The sequence below is a fragment of the Lodderomyces elongisporus genome, chromosome 1, assembly GCF_030384665.1.
Source record: "Lodderomyces elongisporus chromosome 1, complete sequence".
NCBI lineage: Eukaryota > Fungi > Ascomycota > Pichiomycetes > Serinales > Debaryomycetaceae > Lodderomyces > Lodderomyces elongisporus.
This window is the reverse complement of record NC_083673.1, coordinates 1,459,568-1,477,452: the sequence shown is the minus strand read 5'-3', so window position 1 is coordinate 1,477,452 and position 17,885 is coordinate 1,459,568. Positions and strand designations below refer to the sequence as shown.

General features: G+C 39.3%; 8 protein-coding genes across 8 annotated transcripts; 6 read left to right on the top strand and 2 right to left on the bottom strand. All coding sequences in view use genetic code 12, as the record gives it.

The window, feature by feature from the left end:
- Positions 1-781: 781 nt before the first annotated feature.
- PVL30_000527 (uncharacterized protein) lies at positions 782-3,280 on the top strand (the record flags this gene model as incomplete). The annotated part of the gene is made up of 1 exon (XM_001527971.2): positions 782-3,280. One exon carries the CDS (start codon positions 782-784, stop codon positions 3,278-3,280), a length of 2,499 nt encoding a protein of 832 aa, XP_001528021.2.
- A 795-nt stretch (positions 3,281-4,075) lies between these two features.
- tfa2 (transcription factor TFIIE beta subunit, TFIIEB, Tfa2) lies at positions 4,076-4,984 on the top strand (the record flags this gene model as incomplete). The annotated part of the gene is made up of 1 exon (XM_001527970.2): positions 4,076-4,984. The coding sequence occupies one exon, from the start codon at positions 4,076-4,078 to the stop codon at positions 4,982-4,984; it is 909 nt and encodes a 302-aa protein (XP_001528020.2).
- Positions 4,985-5,332: 348 nt separating this feature from the next.
- NTF2 (Nuclear transport factor 2) lies at positions 5,333-5,790 on the top strand (the record flags this gene model as incomplete). Its single annotated transcript, XM_001527969.2, has 2 exons — positions 5,333-5,339; positions 5,423-5,790. The coding sequence occupies 2 exons, from the start codon at positions 5,333-5,335 to the stop codon at positions 5,788-5,790; spliced, it is 375 nt and encodes a 124-aa protein (XP_001528019.2).
- Positions 5,791-6,524: 734 nt separating this feature from the next.
- On the top strand, positions 6,525-8,873 carry PVL30_000524 (uncharacterized protein; the record flags this gene model as incomplete). The annotated part of the gene is made up of 1 exon (XM_001527968.2): positions 6,525-8,873. The coding sequence occupies one exon, from the start codon at positions 6,525-6,527 to the stop codon at positions 8,871-8,873; it is 2,349 nt and encodes a 782-aa protein (XP_001528018.2).
- Positions 8,874-9,058: 185 nt separating this feature from the next.
- Positions 9,059-9,493, bottom strand: CWC21 (RNA-splicing factor; the record flags this gene model as incomplete). Its single annotated transcript, XM_001527967.1, has 1 exon — positions 9,059-9,493. One exon carries the CDS (start codon positions 9,491-9,493, stop codon positions 9,059-9,061), a length of 435 nt encoding a protein of 144 aa, XP_001528017.2.
- Positions 9,494-10,007: 514 nt separating this feature from the next.
- On the top strand, positions 10,008-11,873 carry PVL30_000522 (uncharacterized protein; the record flags this gene model as incomplete). The annotated part of the gene is made up of 1 exon (XM_001527966.1): positions 10,008-11,873. One exon carries the CDS (start codon positions 10,008-10,010, stop codon positions 11,871-11,873), a length of 1,866 nt encoding a protein of 621 aa, XP_001528016.2.
- A 226-nt stretch (positions 11,874-12,099) lies between these two features.
- SKI3 (Superkiller protein 3) lies at positions 12,100-16,335 on the bottom strand (the record flags this gene model as incomplete). Its single annotated transcript, XM_001527965.2, has 1 exon — positions 12,100-16,335. The coding sequence occupies one exon, from the start codon at positions 16,333-16,335 to the stop codon at positions 12,100-12,102; it is 4,236 nt and encodes a 1,411-aa protein (XP_001528015.2).
- A 799-nt stretch (positions 16,336-17,134) lies between these two features.
- PVL30_000520 (uncharacterized protein) lies at positions 17,135-17,863 on the top strand (the record flags this gene model as incomplete). Its single annotated transcript, XM_001527964.2, has 1 exon — positions 17,135-17,863. The coding sequence occupies one exon, from the start codon at positions 17,135-17,137 to the stop codon at positions 17,861-17,863; it is 729 nt and encodes a 242-aa protein (XP_001528014.2).
- Positions 17,864-17,885: the final 22 nt, after the last annotated feature.

The window sequence follows — 17,885 nt, the reverse complement described above, 5'->3', positions numbered from 1 at the left end:
TAGGTTAAGTTCTGGGTTATAAATGGGTCAGCCGAAGTTGCGTTGAAAAGGGAACCAGAGATAAGAGATAGGACATTTTTTAGTGAGACAACAACAACAACAACAACAACAACAACAATAGGAGTTTATCACCCACCCACCAAAATTTATTTATTTATTTATTTATTTTTTTATTTATTCCATATCGTTATTTTATATAGTTTATTTTCTTATTTCTATTTTTTATTTTTTAGTTTTTGTAAATTTACATGAGCTCATAGCCACGCTCGAGTGCAACTTAAACTAGAAGAATCAAACAATAAAAAACACCCGGGAAGAGCAATCTAGACTCAATTTACACGAGACAACTTTCACTTACTGATATCTTTGAATAGTCTCAATTTGTAGAATCTCACCAACACCAAAGTGTTACATCTATCGCCACACTTTTCTTTATTCAGCTCCATATCGAAGTCCAACACCCAGGTCCGAATTTAGAGATAGATTTAGATTTAGATTCAGCTTCAGCTTCAGCAGCAAACACAACCACTACCCCCACACACTAAATTATAAACATTACTATTTACTTCCTTGGGTATATTGTCGTACTACCAATATCACCTCATTCAATCAGCACAAGGTTCCCCACATCTACACGCTTGAACGCTTGTACGCTTGAACACCCCACACTCCACACTCCAGCCTTTGATTCGGTATTGAACGAAAGCTAGCGAGGATCTTGATAAAAATCAATAACCTGATACTTTCCAAAGATTGATTGAGAGATAACTTTCTAAGCACCATGGAGATGATCAGTGCTGAGTCAATTGACTTTCATCACCATTTACCACCATATAGATCACTATTGAACCCCAATGCAAGATATGACTACAGGTCTCACCAATTGGTTCCACTAACCCAAAACGATTTGAATTTACTACAATCTGTGTTTCGTAACAACAGGATGACCAATACTATGAATAATAATAATACTACTACTACTACGACGACTAACAACAACCAATACAAGAATAAGAACAAAAATACCATCTTTACCAGAAATAATAGGCGAAGAAATGAATCAAAAAACACTAACCTGAAAAGTCAGACAGAGGAACACTCTACTTCTAATGAACATTTGAAAATGAAATATAGGTCTTTGCTCAACGATGTTGGTCGAAGTCTTACCCTCAAATTGAGTAACAACAACCTTCTTGGAAATGTTAACCAAACAACTTCTTCATCTTCAGCTTCAGCATCATCCTCCTCCTCCTCATCCTCATCATCAGGGTCGTTATTAAATTCCTCCACACCTCTGGGTGCAGGCGGATACGGGGCACAACAACAGGGACAAGGGCAAGTTGAATCCATATCGAGGTCAAGCACCATATTTGCCAACCATTTTCTTTCTAAATCTTCAACTTTAAAATCTATACAAATCCCACATCGAGCTCCAAAAATCAAGCATGTTACCGAGTTGCCAATTGAAATCTTAAACTACATCTTTCAGTTTATCGACAACAAGGAAGATTACAAATGTTGTTTGCTCACTTGTAAGCTATTTTACCAGCTAGCCAAACCTTACTACTACGCAAACTTGTCGTTTTCTTCGACCTTTCGACTTGCTCAGTTTGTGACATACTTGAGATGCAACCCAGAAGTGGGGCAATACGTGTTGACTATCGACTTATCCGACATAAAGCCGGGCCTCGATGAGAATGAGGAGTCTGCAATTGGAGAAGCAGACGAGCATAACCATAACCAAAATCACAACCACAATAACAACCACAATAACAACCACAATATTAACGGGGTAGGAGAAGGTGCGAATGCAAATGAAGCCGAAAACATACCAAACCCTTCTTTGTCGTCTGCATCTACCAAACCATTTGGCCATAACAGAGTCTTGGCTGGCTGGAGAGACTGGAAGTTTAAGAATAATCCTTTATACACAGTACACCCCGCACCATTGATGAAGATTGCCTCCTCGTCACAAATTTCCGTGGTTTCGTCCAAATCAAACTCTTCGCATAAGTCATCCTCGTCATCATCACCCAAGAGATTAACCAAGCCCTTCAAGTATTTCAAGGCACGCAAAAGAAGCAAGTCATTTAGCGGATTCAATGAAAAGAATTCGGGTAAAAAGACAAGGCCACGGCTCGAAGTCCTTAAGTTGCAAATGGACGATATCTCTAAATCTGCCAGATTTGCCTCGCCGCCGCATCCAACTATTAACAAGTTTTTGCTCAATTATGCCAGCTCGAAAGATGTGCCAGTTGGATATGTGGTGCACATAATCAACTTGTGTCCCAATGTAGTGAGCTTGAATCTTGGTAATTTATCGTTGTCCACCGACTATGAGATCTCGCGAAAAGTAGCATCCAAATTCCAAACTTTCGACTTGCTAAACAACTACCCTCGTGATTTAGTCCACCGGATTGACCAGTGCATGAATTTCCACAATGGTGAAGCTGATCCAATAGGTGGAACATCATCAGCTAACGCCTCCACAATCAACGGCAAAGACAATTTGAGACAGATTCAGGGCTTTAAAAGCTCCTTTTTCAGGTCCCGGCAAATGAATGTATCCTCGGCATCCTCCGTTTACTCCATGACGACTTTCTCAAAGCCAATAAGAAAATACAATAGCTTGTTGCCTCCGCTGCCTTCGATGATTGCGGACATCTCATATTTGAAAAGAGGAGATGGCAAGGTTTTCCTTTCAGATTTGAATTTGAAATCAATCAATCATGACTATTTAAGGAAAGTTGATGAGCATGAGATTTTGTCGGCAATTGCAACTGTACACGGTAGGCGTGGCCGTTATCACAAGGCTTTCCAATCTTCGTTGGCAGGCGAAGAAGTGTTTGGTGGCTTGCTGTACTTGAATATGTCATCAATGATCTGGCTCAATCGTCTGATGATTGAAAAATTTCTTATCAATTTGCTCACGTACGAAACTGCATCAGAAGAAAGCGATGATCATTTTGGACAAGGGCTTAACAGCCAGAGTTTTGACGACGACAACTACACAAGCGGGGCAGATTCGTATAGCAACAGCGGTAATGGCGAAGGAAGGTATAGCCCCACAAAAGACTCTCGTTTGAATTTGGTGATTGACTTTTCAGACTCTGGAATGTACAAGAATTTAATATGGGCTCAAGAGATTGATTTGAGAACAGAGACGGGATGTAAATTAGCTAATCAAATCATTCGCAATGAATTATTAACCCCACAAGAGGAGGAGCTTGCTAGAGAAAGGGAAAGAAGAGGAAGAATGGGCGAGAACTACCTAGCATGAATACATAGATCTGTATAGCAAGATCAACATGTTTTAATCAATTTTTTGATACTCTTTATTTCTCTTTCCTCTCCTTTTCTTTCATTATCATTTTGGGTGCCAAGTAGCAAAGTTCTCCTTTGTTCTGTTCTGTTCTGTTCTGTTTTGTTTTGTTTTCTTCATTTCCATTAGAACGACTTTTCTACAGACTTCAAAAGGAGTTTTTTTTGTTTTGTTTGGAAACAAAATATAACAACAAAGAAGGATAATGTCCCAGTCTTCAGGTCATCACAATTTCATGGATCAGCCAGACCTAACCTTATAAGAATAAAAGTTAGCGGCGACCTCTAACCGCAATGGTTTTTAAGCTGGAGTCACGATATCAGGATCTCTCCCAAAGTCATGCTATATTCATCTAGGTAGCGTCGAAAGCTTAAAGCATCTGTAGCACATATGTTAACGCTAACTAAACGATGACATTAAACATTCAACACACCATGGTTACAGAAGAAGAAGAAGAAGAAGAAGAAGAAGAAGAAGAAGAAGAAGAAGAAGAAAGAAAAGAGGTTGGTGCAATATTTTTCTCTCATCGACAGAAATTTTTTATTGTCGCATTAGATTCTCTGAACTTTAGAAAGGAGTCAACATCTGGTAGCAACGACGCTACTGACGTACTTGCATTCTTTTGAAGCACCAAACGGAACAATTAGAGCTTCGATTCAACCATATGGAAACACGATCTTTCCTTTCGATTTTTTTTTTCTTTCCTCTTTGCTTTTTCTCACAACAAAGACTAATTGTCCAGAGCTATCATCAATGTCGAATCTATCTGCTCAACTTAGTGCATTTAAGAATAAGATCAAGAGCGGGCCCTCTGTGGCAGTGGCGAGGAAAGCCACGGCTCCGAAACCAGATACTTCGTCTCCATCTAATAATTCACCACATATTAATGGCGACACATCAACACCAGCATCAGCATCAAAATCTACGACAGCAGCAGTAGCAGCATCATCAGGGGAGATGGGGTCATCAAAGAGGCTTTTGCAGCCCGAATCACCCGCAGAGCTGTATAAGCGTCAAAAAATCACACATAACAATGCATCTGGATCTCATTTATCCACACAGTTACACCTTGCCGTGGAGTATATCAAGGAGCAGGATCATCCAGTCAGCATTGCCGAACTACAATCTATGCTTGCTGTGGACATAGAACATACGTTATTACCATTATTAAAGGAAATTGATCGAGTAAAGTTCACTGGAAGAACTTTTGAGTATGTGTCGCTACACAATATCAAGAGTGCCGATGATTTGCTTGAGTTCTTGAGAAAACAAACTACATCAAAGGGTATCTCAGTGAAGGAGTTGAAGGATGGATGGAGCGGATGTGTCCAAGCAATAGACAAATTAGAAGCCGAGAACAAAATATTGGTGTTGAGGAACAAGAAGGAGAATGCACCGCGACTAGTATGGGCAAATGCAGGCGGCGAGCTTGGCACTATAAGTGACGAGTTTAAGGATATGTGGGTAAATGTTAAGCTTCCTGACCCAGACTCCTTATATCAAAAGCTAATAGATCAAGGCTTGAAACCAACTGGCGCCGATCCAGCCCTTTTGAACAAACAGCCACAGCAGCAAGAGAAGAAGCAGAAGAAAGCTCGGAGGGGAAAGATTACAAATACCCATATGAAAGATATATTGAAAGATTATTCTCAACTAATGTGAGACAAAACGTAGTAGACTGGCTGAGAAGATGTGATAAAGGGAAGAGATGGAAGTAATAATAATGCAATAGTAAGGCAATAGTAAAGCAATAGTAAAGCAAGGCAAAGTAATGTAAAGCATTGAGTGAAATAGAAGGTGTAGGAGGGGCTTGACCTCCATTTTTGTACGCAAGGTAGCGGCCGCGCGTGTGTAAGGAATTTTTTTTTTTTTCTTTTTTTTAAGAAAACTATAATATCTCTAGATATATATGTATATATATATACATACCTATATTAAAAAAAAAATGTTGATCAATTGTGTGTTCCATCACAACATAGATTATAGATCAAACACACATTATATTCCAAGATGTCCAGTATGTATACACGAAAACAAAGTATAATTTATATGATAATAATGCTTTGAGATGCTTAGTAGCAGGAACTAACCATTATAAAGCCGATTTCAACGCCGTGGCAACCGAGTTTTGCAAGTTCTACTACAACCAATTCGACTCCGACAGAACACAGTTGGGTAACTTGTACAGACCAGAATCGATGTTGACTTTCGAAACCTCACAACTTCAAGGAGCTAGAGACATTGTGGAGAAGCTCAGCTCATTGCCATTCCAAAAAGTTGCACACAGAATCTCCACTTTGGATGCCCAACCTGCTTCTCCAAACGGAGACATCCTCGTGATGGTCACCGGTGAGTTACTCATTGATGAAGAACAAAACGCTCAGCGTTACTCACAAGTATTCCATTTGATCCCAGAGGGCTCATCATATTACGTGTTTAATGATATTTTTAGATTGAACTATTCTTAGACAACTTTTATATATATATATATATATAGAGAACTGCTGTGTATTGAGTGTATTTTTTTGTCTATATATATATGTACATGCATATATATATGTCTACATATATACATACTAATACAAGCTGAATCTAATTATTGACATGTTAAAGCTCGGGAATTGTAAGGAAAAAAGCTCTATATTTCAAAAGTTTTGGCTGTGCAAGTAAATAAGAAAATGAAAAGTCTGACTTTTAGCATTTTCTTTATGTACGGGTAAGTTAAGTAAAGTATGGTCCATAGTGGGGATAGTTAGATGCTACTGCTAGAGGCACGAATCAAAAATCCACGATTTTCTTCTTGACATACTAGTTGTTGGCTACATTGAAAGCAATGTGAAAGGAAAGAAACGAAGATGAAAAAGAAGAGATTGAAAATTCTGAAGGTGTACTGGGAGGAATTTTACTGCTCAAGACCGATAAGTTCTCGTCAGATTTTGTAAGCAATGTTTACCGATCTATTACGGTTTGTAAATTCGTTCAACTTCCTTTCTCTCGTCGTTGTCGTTTTCGTTGTCTTCCCCACACACCCACACGACTGACGATTAGTGTCTACCCAAAGCAATTGTCACTAGTTGCTAGTCATCTGTTGCCAAATATAACATCATTTCTTTCTTTCTTTTGTTTTTTTTTTTTTAAAACCGAAAAAAAAACTAATACACCCCGATCAGTATATAAATTTCTTTTTTAATTGTTCGTCACTATGAGCGATCCCAATCCGGTACCAAGAATCCCTCCAAGACCAACTTCGAGACAATCTAGTAAACCAAAACTTGCTAACAACTTAACGAGCGGAGAAGTAGAGCAGGTGGATACAAGCAAGGTACTCCCAGTTCCTACCGAAACGAGTACATTACCTGGTAGTCAATTGCTGCCAAATAATGATATGGATGCCTTAGATAGAACGCATTCAACTCTGGCCAAGCAAGGGGAAAATCCAGACTCTCCAAGCCAAGAAGCACCTGAGTTGAGCAGTTTCAGCAATCCAACTGGATTTGATAGAGAAAGTACCGATAATCAAATAGAATATGAAAATGATCTTCTTGAAACTGATGAGACCGAAACAGATATCGTGAAGGAAGAAAAAGAAAAAGAAAAAGAAGAAGAAGTTGAAGAAAGGGAAGAAGAACCAGAGGAAGAAAGAGAAGGAGTAAAGACGAGCGCTACAAATTTATACGAAGTTCCTGCTAATCGTTCGACCTCAACATTAACCTCTAGTCACACGAAAGATACAAATAATGATAAGGACGAAAGCAAGAAAGCTAAGGCAGAAATAGTTTCCAATTACGACGAGTCAATTGTGCCACCTAAAAGCCCATCTCAATTGATTGATGCCAATTTGACTCAATCTGCAAACATGCCTATTATACCAAGAAGACCACAGAAGAGAAGCTCTTCTCTGTTTAACAAGAACTCATTGGCTCTGGAGTCATCAACAAAATCTTCACAGGAAAACCTTATGCTGACTTTGACTAAGGAAAATGCTATTACTGACAATAGTAAAGACACAGAGCCAGACTCGAACATTGTAACTTCAGCTCAAGATGCAAAGGACAACGAAAAACAAATTTCAGATGATGAAGTATTAGAACCCGAATTTCAAAGTAACGACCTTGTTGCTCCAAGAACTCTGATCCAGCTGGGACCTCTAAAGGACTCTGAACAACAAAATATCGCTAGGGCTGTTGTTGATAATGTTAATAATGTTGATAATGTTGACGATGATGACGATGAAGAAGAAGAGGAAAATGAAAAGCCCATTTTAACTAGCATTACCCAAACCTCTTTCCCCAGCAAGATCCAGGAGGAGATCGACAGCCCCGTACCTAAAGAAAATGAACTCGGCGAAGTGGATAAAAACATCGAAAGGGATAAAAAATTGGATGCAGATTCAAAGTTGGAAACTTTGCAGGAAATTGAACCCAAGAGCAGAAATATTGAGAATGAAGATGAGGATAAATATGAAATTAGCAAAAGATCTGCTAACCGTAATGATTCTCAAGAAAAGATCGACGGGGATGTTGGCAATCATGATTTTGGAAAAGTTGATGAGAATCTCGCAGAGATGTCTGAGCTACTGAAATCTGAATCTAAATCTAGGGAAGAACAACTACAACTGAACCAAAAAACAATTCCCGTAATCCCAAGAAGACCTGCTAAAAAGGATCTGCAACTGGAGAAATCACAGAAAGCTCCTCCTCCACCAAAGCCTAAGAAATTATCGAGTAGAATTGCAGCTTTCCAAGAGCAACTCTTTAGTAATCCAAAAGCTAGTGACTCAAATTCAGATGAGAAACAATCTGCGGCACCAAGGGTACCACATTTTCAGAAATTTCAGGGACAAGGTATCCCATTGCCAGGATTGATGCGTCCACAAGGCGGTCTACCATTTGGGAAGCCAACTGCACGAAATGAAGAAAGGGGAACGGCAAAGGCAAAGGAGGAGGAAGATAAAGAAGACGAAGAAGGAGCAGGAGGAGGAGGAGGAGGAGGAAGAGAAGAAGAAGAAGAGGTAAAGGCAAGAGCCATTAAAAGTGTTGCGAGACGTACAGTGGGTCCAAGGGGTAAAAAGTTACCGAAATCCGTTACTCAAACTAAAATTGAACGTCTGAATCCACGGGAACCAGAACTGGGTCTGCTTTGGAAATGCAAGTTTGTCAAACAGGTTGAATCAAATACATCCGCTGTCAAAGAAGAATGTCAGAAAAATGATGAACAAATACATGACGATATAATTGATCCTAGCCTCAATAAAGAAGTGATTAGTAGTATGGATGTACCAGAAACATCACGAGAAAATCATGATGATCTTGTTGAAGACCCAGTTAACGTTGAAAAGCAAGACGAAGAAAAGGAAGAAGAAAAAGAAGAACAACAACAACAACAAGAACAACAAAAAGATGATGATGATGAGGAAGAAGAAGGACAACAACGAGAGAAGACAGGAACAGACGACGATGTTATCGAAAATAGCATTACCAATACCACCGATATACATACTGAGCAAGATCCGAGCTTCACACAGTCTGACGACTCTTTGGTCAGTTCCTAATCATGTAAACTTATAGTCAACGTATAGAAACCATTTATATATATACGTATATATCATCTCCTCATTGTACTTGCGAAAAACAAGTAAGAAATAATAAAGTTGCAAAATAAGTTTCAAAAAAAGTTGCAAAAAAAGAATAAGAAATAAAAAATGAAACAGAATTGTTGGTTGCATTTAAGCCGATGTTATGAAAATCGTGGTTTATATTGGTAGACCGAGTCCGCACTTTGCAGCAGACTAATATTCTCGCTAGAGTCAGGCTCTTCTTTAGCTGATTGCTTTTCCCCATTATTACCATGTTCATTATATAATTTGTTTCTGAGATTGTTGACTCTTGCAGTTATCTCATCTTGTCCGAACCCTTCATCCTCAAGCTCATCTTCGAGTTCAGCACATTGCACCTCAATTCTCCTCAAAACTTCACGCGAAAGCAAGCTAGATGTCGCCTCTGCTTGATTCTTTTCGAGCTTGCGTTTTTCTTCATTCCATGCTGCCTGCTTTTCCTTGAGCTCTCTTGCGGTGAAGTGCGCCAAGTTTTGGCTATCATTTGAGAAATTCTTTTGTACGTAACCAGATGATCCGGAGCCACGATTAGTATGAGAGGTATGCCCAACCACCATTCCTATTGAGTACCGAAAACCGAAATCGAAATAATACACCTCCTCTTTTTCTTACTATCCAAGTATAGCCTGAGATCAAAAGCGATTAAGGACGCGTAATTTTAGTAGATTTATGTGAGTCTATGTGTGTAAGTGTGTCAATTGAGTGGGGACGGGGGGGGGGGGGGGGGGAGGGGGCTAGAGATGGAAAGAGAGAGGGAGGAGAACAGAAATTTCAGAGATATATACGCCTCGCGTATCTATTTGCGCGTTCTTTTTTTTTCTCTTTTTTTTTTTATTTTATTTTAATTTTTGGAAAAGAGGAAATTTTGTCTCAACAGGAGAGTGAGAGAGGGACCTCCTCTCTATCTCGAACAATAACAACAATAATATAATCCATCAATCCTTGAAAATATACAGCTCACAACCCTCACCATCTCCCACCCACACCACATCTTCTTCACTCATCCCTTTTACCTTCCTCCTTTTTTATTATTTTTTTTTGTTCCCTCCAGTTCAGACGACGGTGCCCCAAATGAGGAGCAACGTACTTCAAAAGCTCTCCAGAAATAAGACTAAGATTGTGGTACTATTATGCGTGGTGGCATTATTGGCTTATACAGGAACATTTTCGGTATCAAACTATGATTTGAACTTAATCAACGATGAGCAAGAGCCCAAGTCAAACTCGTTTGTGAAAGTTCCTGGAGAAGATCAAAAAGACTACCAGCCATTAAAAGGTCAGTATGTGAACTCGAACCCAGATTCAAAGTCGAACTTGAACTCGAACTTGAACTCAAACTCAAACTCGAATTTTAAACAAGGACAAGCTGATCTGCGTGTTGAAGAAGTGCATAAATTCTGGGCCAAGATCTTCAAGATATACGATGAAAACAATATGGAATTGGGAGACTCCTCAGATAAACTTATTGAGTATACCCCTAAGGAAAACCAAATCGATGAGCCAGGAACAAAGAAGGCATTGCTTTCGCGTGCCAAGATCTCCGATGAAACAGTAGCTGCATTGAAGGAGAGACATTCGCGCGTTGTCAAAGGTCTCCCAGAACATTTGAGTGAATTGACGTACAAGAAAGGTACTACAGGTGTTGTCTTTATAGGAGGCGGTAAATTCTCGTGGTTGACGTATTTGGCCATTCTTGCATTGCGAGAAACTGGCACAAAATTACCAGTGGAGGTGGTTATGCCAGATGTACTGGAATACAACGAGGACAAACATTTTTGTGAGAAAATGTTACCTGAACTTGGAGCCAAGTGTTTGGTGGTTACAGAAGTCCTTGGAGATTTGGCAGTGAAAGATCGAAGCTTCAAGTCTTATCAATTCAAATCTATTGCGTTGGCCATATCTTCCTTCCAGCACATCCTACTTCTTGACTCAGACAATATGATTATTTCTAACCCAGAGCTCATATTCAGAAGCTCCCTTTATCTGACATATGGTATGATAACATGGCCCGATTATTGGAAAAGAACGATTTACCCCAAGTATTACGAAATTGCCGATCTTGAGGTAAATGAAAATAAACGTGCAAGAGTTAATAGGTTCCCACTATTTGAGCCAATCAACGACGAGAATGGGCTCTATGTCGAAAAGGGCGACCCTTCAGTTCCATTCCACGACTTGGAGAATGCTGTTCCTGACCTATCCACAGAGTCCGGGCAATTCATCATCAATAAGGGAACGCATGGCAAAACCATTCTTCTTTCATTATACTACAACATCTACGGGCCAAAGATCTTTTACAAGCTTTTCTCTTTGGGTGAACAGGGAGAAGGAGACAAGGACACATTTATCACTGCCGCAGCCGCCCTCAAACAACCACACTATCAAGTGAAGTCGTTTATAATGTCGCCAGGTTACTTTGACGATAACCATAAGTTCAACGGAGTGGCAATGGCGCAGAAAAACCCACTTGTTGATTACGAGAGGTTCCAAGACTTGATAGTTAAGCCATTCAAAAATGGCGGAGAGGTAACGCCTGTTGCAGACCAGATTGAAAGCCTTAATGTTTATGCAGATGACAAAAATGACCAATTCGGTAGCTACAACGGCATACCTGTATTTGCTATCCACTGTAATCACCCCAAGTTGGACCCTATCACTTACCTTTCAAGAGAAGATTTGTATGACAAGTCTGAGAACAAACTCAAGTACAGGCTCTACAATAAGATGAAATACAACAAGTCAATTGCATCTGGTAACAATGGCGCGTCTCAAAACCTTGAAATTGATTTCGAGTACGAGCAATGGTTGCACATCCATGAAACTTTATGCTTGAAAAAATACGAGTTCCAATATTTCAAGGGCCAAGACATGGATCAGCTTTGTGAATTTGCAAAGAATCAAGTAAACTGGTTAGCTCCTGATGAAACGTCCATGTAAAACATGTTAATAATACACACGCACACACACGCAATCTTGTAATTCTTTCTGTCTCAACTTTTTTTTTACTATTATTATTATTATTATCTCACTCTCGCTTTTCTTTCTGCTTATTCCATTTTTTTTGGTGTTGTGGGTCCATATTATTTCAAGATTAAAAAAAAAAAAACATAAAACATAAAACAAACAAAATCTAACATGCAATGTATTGACTAGACTAGGTGGACTAAGCTAAAAGAGACGAGGTTAGTTGTTGCATGGCTTCTATATCGCATGGGTTCAACATAAGAGATCGCTGAACATCACGCACCGTGCCTCCCTTTTTCATAGCCTCAGCATACTCATCCGCGGTAATCTTACTATCACCCAAATCAACAATCTTCTTTGCGATTCCACTATCTATATTTCTCCATATTTGATAACTCGAGGGAAATAAGAAGGCAGATCTGAGCCACGCTTCATTATAAGACTTGTCTCCTTCCCGTACACTAATCTCCTCTAAAATACGTGGTATATCACGACGTGTATCAGCAACAACCTCGGCTAAGCTCAAGTTTGATAACTCTTCTTTGATAGCTTCAAAGTATTCCTCTAAATTTTCCACTACTGAAATGGCGCCTAAAAGCACCACAAGTAGAGACGAAGATCCATACTCCTCTATATGTGCAAATAGCTGATCAACAGCGGCTTGTTTGCTCTGTGGAGAATCATGTGCATACAACATCTGCGCTACTAATGAAATTATTTCTGAGGATTGTGCATGGGAGTCCACAAGCACTCTTAGTTGCAGAACTGCATCCTCAAACTTCCCTGTAAAGTAGTATGCAAGACCTAAACAGATCCTTATATTTGCTTCCACCACAAGTGACTTTGACTCAAATTGCTCAACCTCTTGAACAATATCAATAACTTTATCATATTCCTGAAGACCCAAACTGATTCTGGCCATTTGACACTTACCGATTAAATAGTGCTCAAGAACATCAGAGTCTTCGGTTTCCTCATACATGGACTCATATAAGCTACAAAGCTTTTGGCACATCTCCAAAGCCGAATCATAATCTTTACACCGCTCTGCACTCTCAACACCGACTCTCAAAGCCCTTAACTCCTCAGGGTAAAGCTTGAGGTACTGATGCATTGCTTGGTTGCTTATACTCAATTCTTGAGCAGTTTCGATATCCTTTGGATTAATTGAAGTTTTTGCTTTTGAAGTAACGGACATTGCATACAAGAGTTGTGCTACTGCTGAACGTCCTTTTGACACCGTAAATGCGTGGGTATACTGCGCTTGAGCCTTGTTCAAATCACCTGAAAGCTCTTCTATCATGGCGTTTCCTAGCCAAGGTTGAGAATCTTGCGGAGTAACCGATTGTGCTCGCATAAAAGTCTCTTGTGCAAGCTGATAGTCTCCATGTTTGAGATAAAGAACTGCAAGGTTAACCCAAATACCTGCATCTTTCACCTCAAGGGACATACCTTTTATGTAGCAATGCTGAGCAATGAGAGGCTCTGTAAAGCTATACACATTCCCTAAAGCAATCCAAAAGCTTGCATTGTTGGACTCAATCTTTATCGCATGCTTCAAGTGCTTGATAGAAGCTTCGCGGTGTTTCTCAATTTTGTTATGTTGAAAAGACTCCAAATATGCTAATCCTAAATTGTAAAGTGCTGTTGCTTTCATAGCACGGTTAGCTTTCAATGGTAGGTGCTCAAGGCCCGCTGCGGCAGCCAAAACTACAAGCTTTCTTATTGCTTGTACCTTTTCTTTCGAGTTAGTACTAGTATCAGTAGTGGTAGCAATACTAGTACTAATACCATTAGAAGAAACACCAATGGCAGTGCAAATATCTTCAATGGAAACAAGATACTTTTCCAGCAAGGTAGCATCATTGTCCCATCCGCAATTTTTGAAAATCTGCAAAACTTGAATCAATGGCTCCGCTTGAATATACTCTTGAGCAATGGAAAGTACCCGTAAGATATCTCCAAGACGCTTCCAAGCTTTTTGTGAAGCTTTGTTTAAAGCTAACGATTGCTTTACAAAACCCAAAGATTTCAAAACAGCGTTGATTGCACGGCCAGTAAAGCCGAGTTGTAGAAACTTTTCGGCATTCTCAATATTGGCCTCGTAGATGGCACTTAGGATACACTCTTCATTTGGTTGTGATTCCAAAGCAGCATAAAGAAAACTTAAACCTTCGTTAAACTCTTTCATTTCGCACAACACATGGCCCAACATATATTTCACAGTCCACGAGTCCCCGTTATCAATGGTTAGGGCATGTCTAAAGACTTTGCTAGCTGCCTCGAGTCGGCCACAATTTGAATATGCTTCTCCTAGCCCAACCCAGCTCGCAAAGTCATTAGAATCTATCCGAAGAGCGTTTTGGAACCACTCAACAGCTTTAGCGTCATCTTGATCATTCAAGGCTCCACTGCCTAGCACCCTGTACGGCCATGCAGCATCTGGGATACCTCCTCGCATAATCAATCTTCTGGAATGTTCACTTGTCACCACTCGCTTTGCAAGCACTTGCGCCACATCCCATTCATTTTCAGCAGTAGCATGTTTCACAAGGTATCTTGCGGCCTCAATTTCGTTGGGATCCAAATCGAAAGCTTTGTAAAAGCACTTTTGAGCTCGCTTTACATCATTAAAGCTCTCGGCAAACAAAATACCAAGAAGCGTATATGAAGGAGCATACGCATCGTTGTCCTTTAGTGAAAGGATCAAATGCTTATAACATTCTTGCACTTGCTTTTCCGCCATATAGCTTTGTGCTATTCTCCAGTTTGCAATTGCTCGCACTTCTCGACTATGCAAGTCTCCTCCAACCACACTCTCAATAAACTTTTGTAGACCAGATCGTCCCTTTTCAGTTTGGCCCAACTTCACAAGACACCAACAATACTCAGATTTAGCCTCCAAGTTATCCGGGTGCTCCTCCACTACAGACTCAAGAATCGTGCGTGCTTCGGTTAGTGCCCCTCTTTCGACGCAGATCAAACCTTTACCAACTTTGGCTTCAACATTTGTCGAGTCAGATTCCAAAATCTTATCGTACAATTGAAGAGCTCGACTAAAATTCTTTGGTGCTTCATGGTACGTGTAAACGACAGCTAAAGAGCACAAGAAATCAATCTTGGTTTTTGGCAAGTCTAAACCAAATGTCCTTTGCATTTCTGCTAGAAGCCTGATTCCATCACGACACCTTTCTGATGCGGTATTATACTCACGAAGATGGATAAAAAAATGTATCAAAATCCTATTCGCAAGTACAGATTCTTTTGCCTTTGAATACCCAGTAAGCATAAGGTCAATCACCTCATCCTGCGGCATATATAAGGAGCTGAAGTCATTATTATCGTCATTTTCATCATCATCCACTAGCTCCTTAATTTCACTCAGTTCTGGCATTGTTTTTGATATAACAGATGGGTTTCTTTTCTGTTCTCCACCAGGAAAACTGAGCTCTTTTATAATTTTTTCTTTGTTGAAGGGCGAAATGTCACTCATCACAAATGCAAATAGAACCGGACCCAAGCTTTCGTTTTGAAACAATTGTAAATACTCAATTACAAACTCTTCGTCCAACATATCCAAAGATGCGATATCCATCCAGTCAAAGTAAAGATTCCAACAAAAAAGACTCTTTGTCTTGAGTAAAATCATATCCTCTACACTCTGTCTGATATCCAGTATCAAAGTCTGCTTTTCTGGTGACACTTTTAAAAGCTCGTACTTGAACTTTAAACACTTTTCTTTGTACTTCTGCCTCAATCCATCGTCATCGCAAATGTTTAAAAATGCATCGTATAATTCAAGCAAATCTGCTTTATTGTAAATTGACCACGCAAAGGCATCAAGTTTGGCTTTTTGGTCCAACGATAGAGTCTTTCCAAACTTTACACGTTCTTTAGACACTTGCGCAACCACATCCTTCTCAATCTGTTTTTGTTTGAAATCCAATAATTTCTTGTATGTGAAATCAGGATTTTCAATCGAGGTGCCTATAAGATCTCCTAGCTTAGTTCCAGGCAATATCGACCTTAAATAAAACTCAAATAGTTGATCATTATCCTTAACCTTGTGAGCATCCAAGTACTCTCTAAGTGTTTGCAAGAGATCAGCTATGGAGATCCCTTGATCGATATATATCTTACAAAGCGAAGTTAAAACATTAAAAAATGTTTCATAGTCATCTGAACTCTTGCTCAACTGTAAACATCCTTTCCAAGCTAACACGTTTGTTTCTTCAATCTGCGTTGCTTTTCGAAAAGATTGCATCGCCTTGGCCAAGTCCCCTATCAATTGATAAGCTTTTCCTTGGAAAACATATGCATAATATGACTTTGAATCTATTTTTAGCGCTTCGTTAGCATACTCTAGAGCCTCCTCCGGATCGTTCTGCTCCAATGCCCCCTTTGCTTGCTTGAGAAAGCTTTTGAGGGACGACATAAATGTAATAATGATGTGATAGAATGTGTAACTGGATCAAGAAGACTGGTGTTCCATAAAAGGAGTTTCTAAATCTGCAAATTTGAGATTCTGAAAATTCGATAGATTCGATAACTTCGATAAATTTGAGAATTTGCTGCAGTTTAGTGTTTTAGTATTTGCGCAACAAAAATTAATTTAAAAACCAAAAGTTTGGATAGTATCTGAGCCGCACAGTTATGTTATACATTTTTCAATACGTTAGCCCAAACGGATTGCTTTCGCTTCAAAATTTGATTGATACCTTCTGTCAATGTTAACGAATACACAAAACCTCTAAAAAGGTTATACAAAGAGTTGATAATGAGTATACCAACAAAGGAAAATTTTAAAAAAAAAGCTGGGAAGAGAAAACCGAAGAAAAAAAAGCTAAAGGAAACAAATATGAGATTTGAAAAGCGTTAGCAACTGGCAATCCAAAACATTTGGGTGAAAGTTCAGCAAAAAATAAAGAAAAGAAAAAGTGATTTGAATCTTGGGTTAATAAACGAATTGGCAACTTTCTTGAAATTTGGCTTGCTTCTATCCAATTTTTGTTCTCTCTCTATGTTTATTTTCTATATATTTTTTTCTTTTCCTGCTTTTCTTTGTACAAAAGTTTTGCAACCAATTTTGATTAGTATTCCAAAAAAAAAAGACAGATAAAAAAAAATACATGGACGTATAGGTAGAGATGAATGAAAATAACAATGAAGCAACCGAAGCTCAACTCTTTGCTACTGCCGTAATCCACTGGCTTTCAGAGTTTGCACAGAGTCCAATGGGTTCAGAGTCTAGATGGACAGTTTTAATGGATGCAGATGTTCTATATAAAGTATTCAGATATTTTATAGTGGGTGCACACGCTTCAGCCCACACTGATATTGATGCATCAATGAACATTGATGTCCATAAACATAGTGATACACACTATTCAAAGTGTCAAGAGCAAAATCACAATACAGAAGCATTAATCCACAATCTTAAAGGTACAGCATGCGACAAAATGCAACACATACCAACAAGAACGCTAGTACAAATCGATGCTTTGAATAGTCTTTTGCATGCCCATTTGAAAGCGAAAGTGCAAATGAATGCCCTTCCCAACTTAGATCTCTACAAACTTGTTTTATTTAAAGACTGCAAAGAGTTGGTTCACTTATGTCAGATGCTATTGGTTCTTGGCACTTATACATCCAAGGAGGCTACGTGTGGGCAGTCGTACATGGAATTCTTGACGGAAGAAGATAAAGAAGTCATTACAAAGCACAATATAACGCGAAATGTTCGCATGCAGAGTCATACAGAGTTGGGGCGAAAATTTCCCATCCAACCACATAGTAACTTTCAGAAAATGGGGTCCGAACCAGAACTCGTTCACGATAGTACCTCTAACAAAGGGTCCCATACTATTACCGAGGACGAGTACAGGGCGTTGAAATGGGAGAATGAGGTCTTTGAAAAGGTTATTGCTAACATGTCAATGAGGAAATCGAATTCCTCACGATAAAAACATATGTATATATATACAT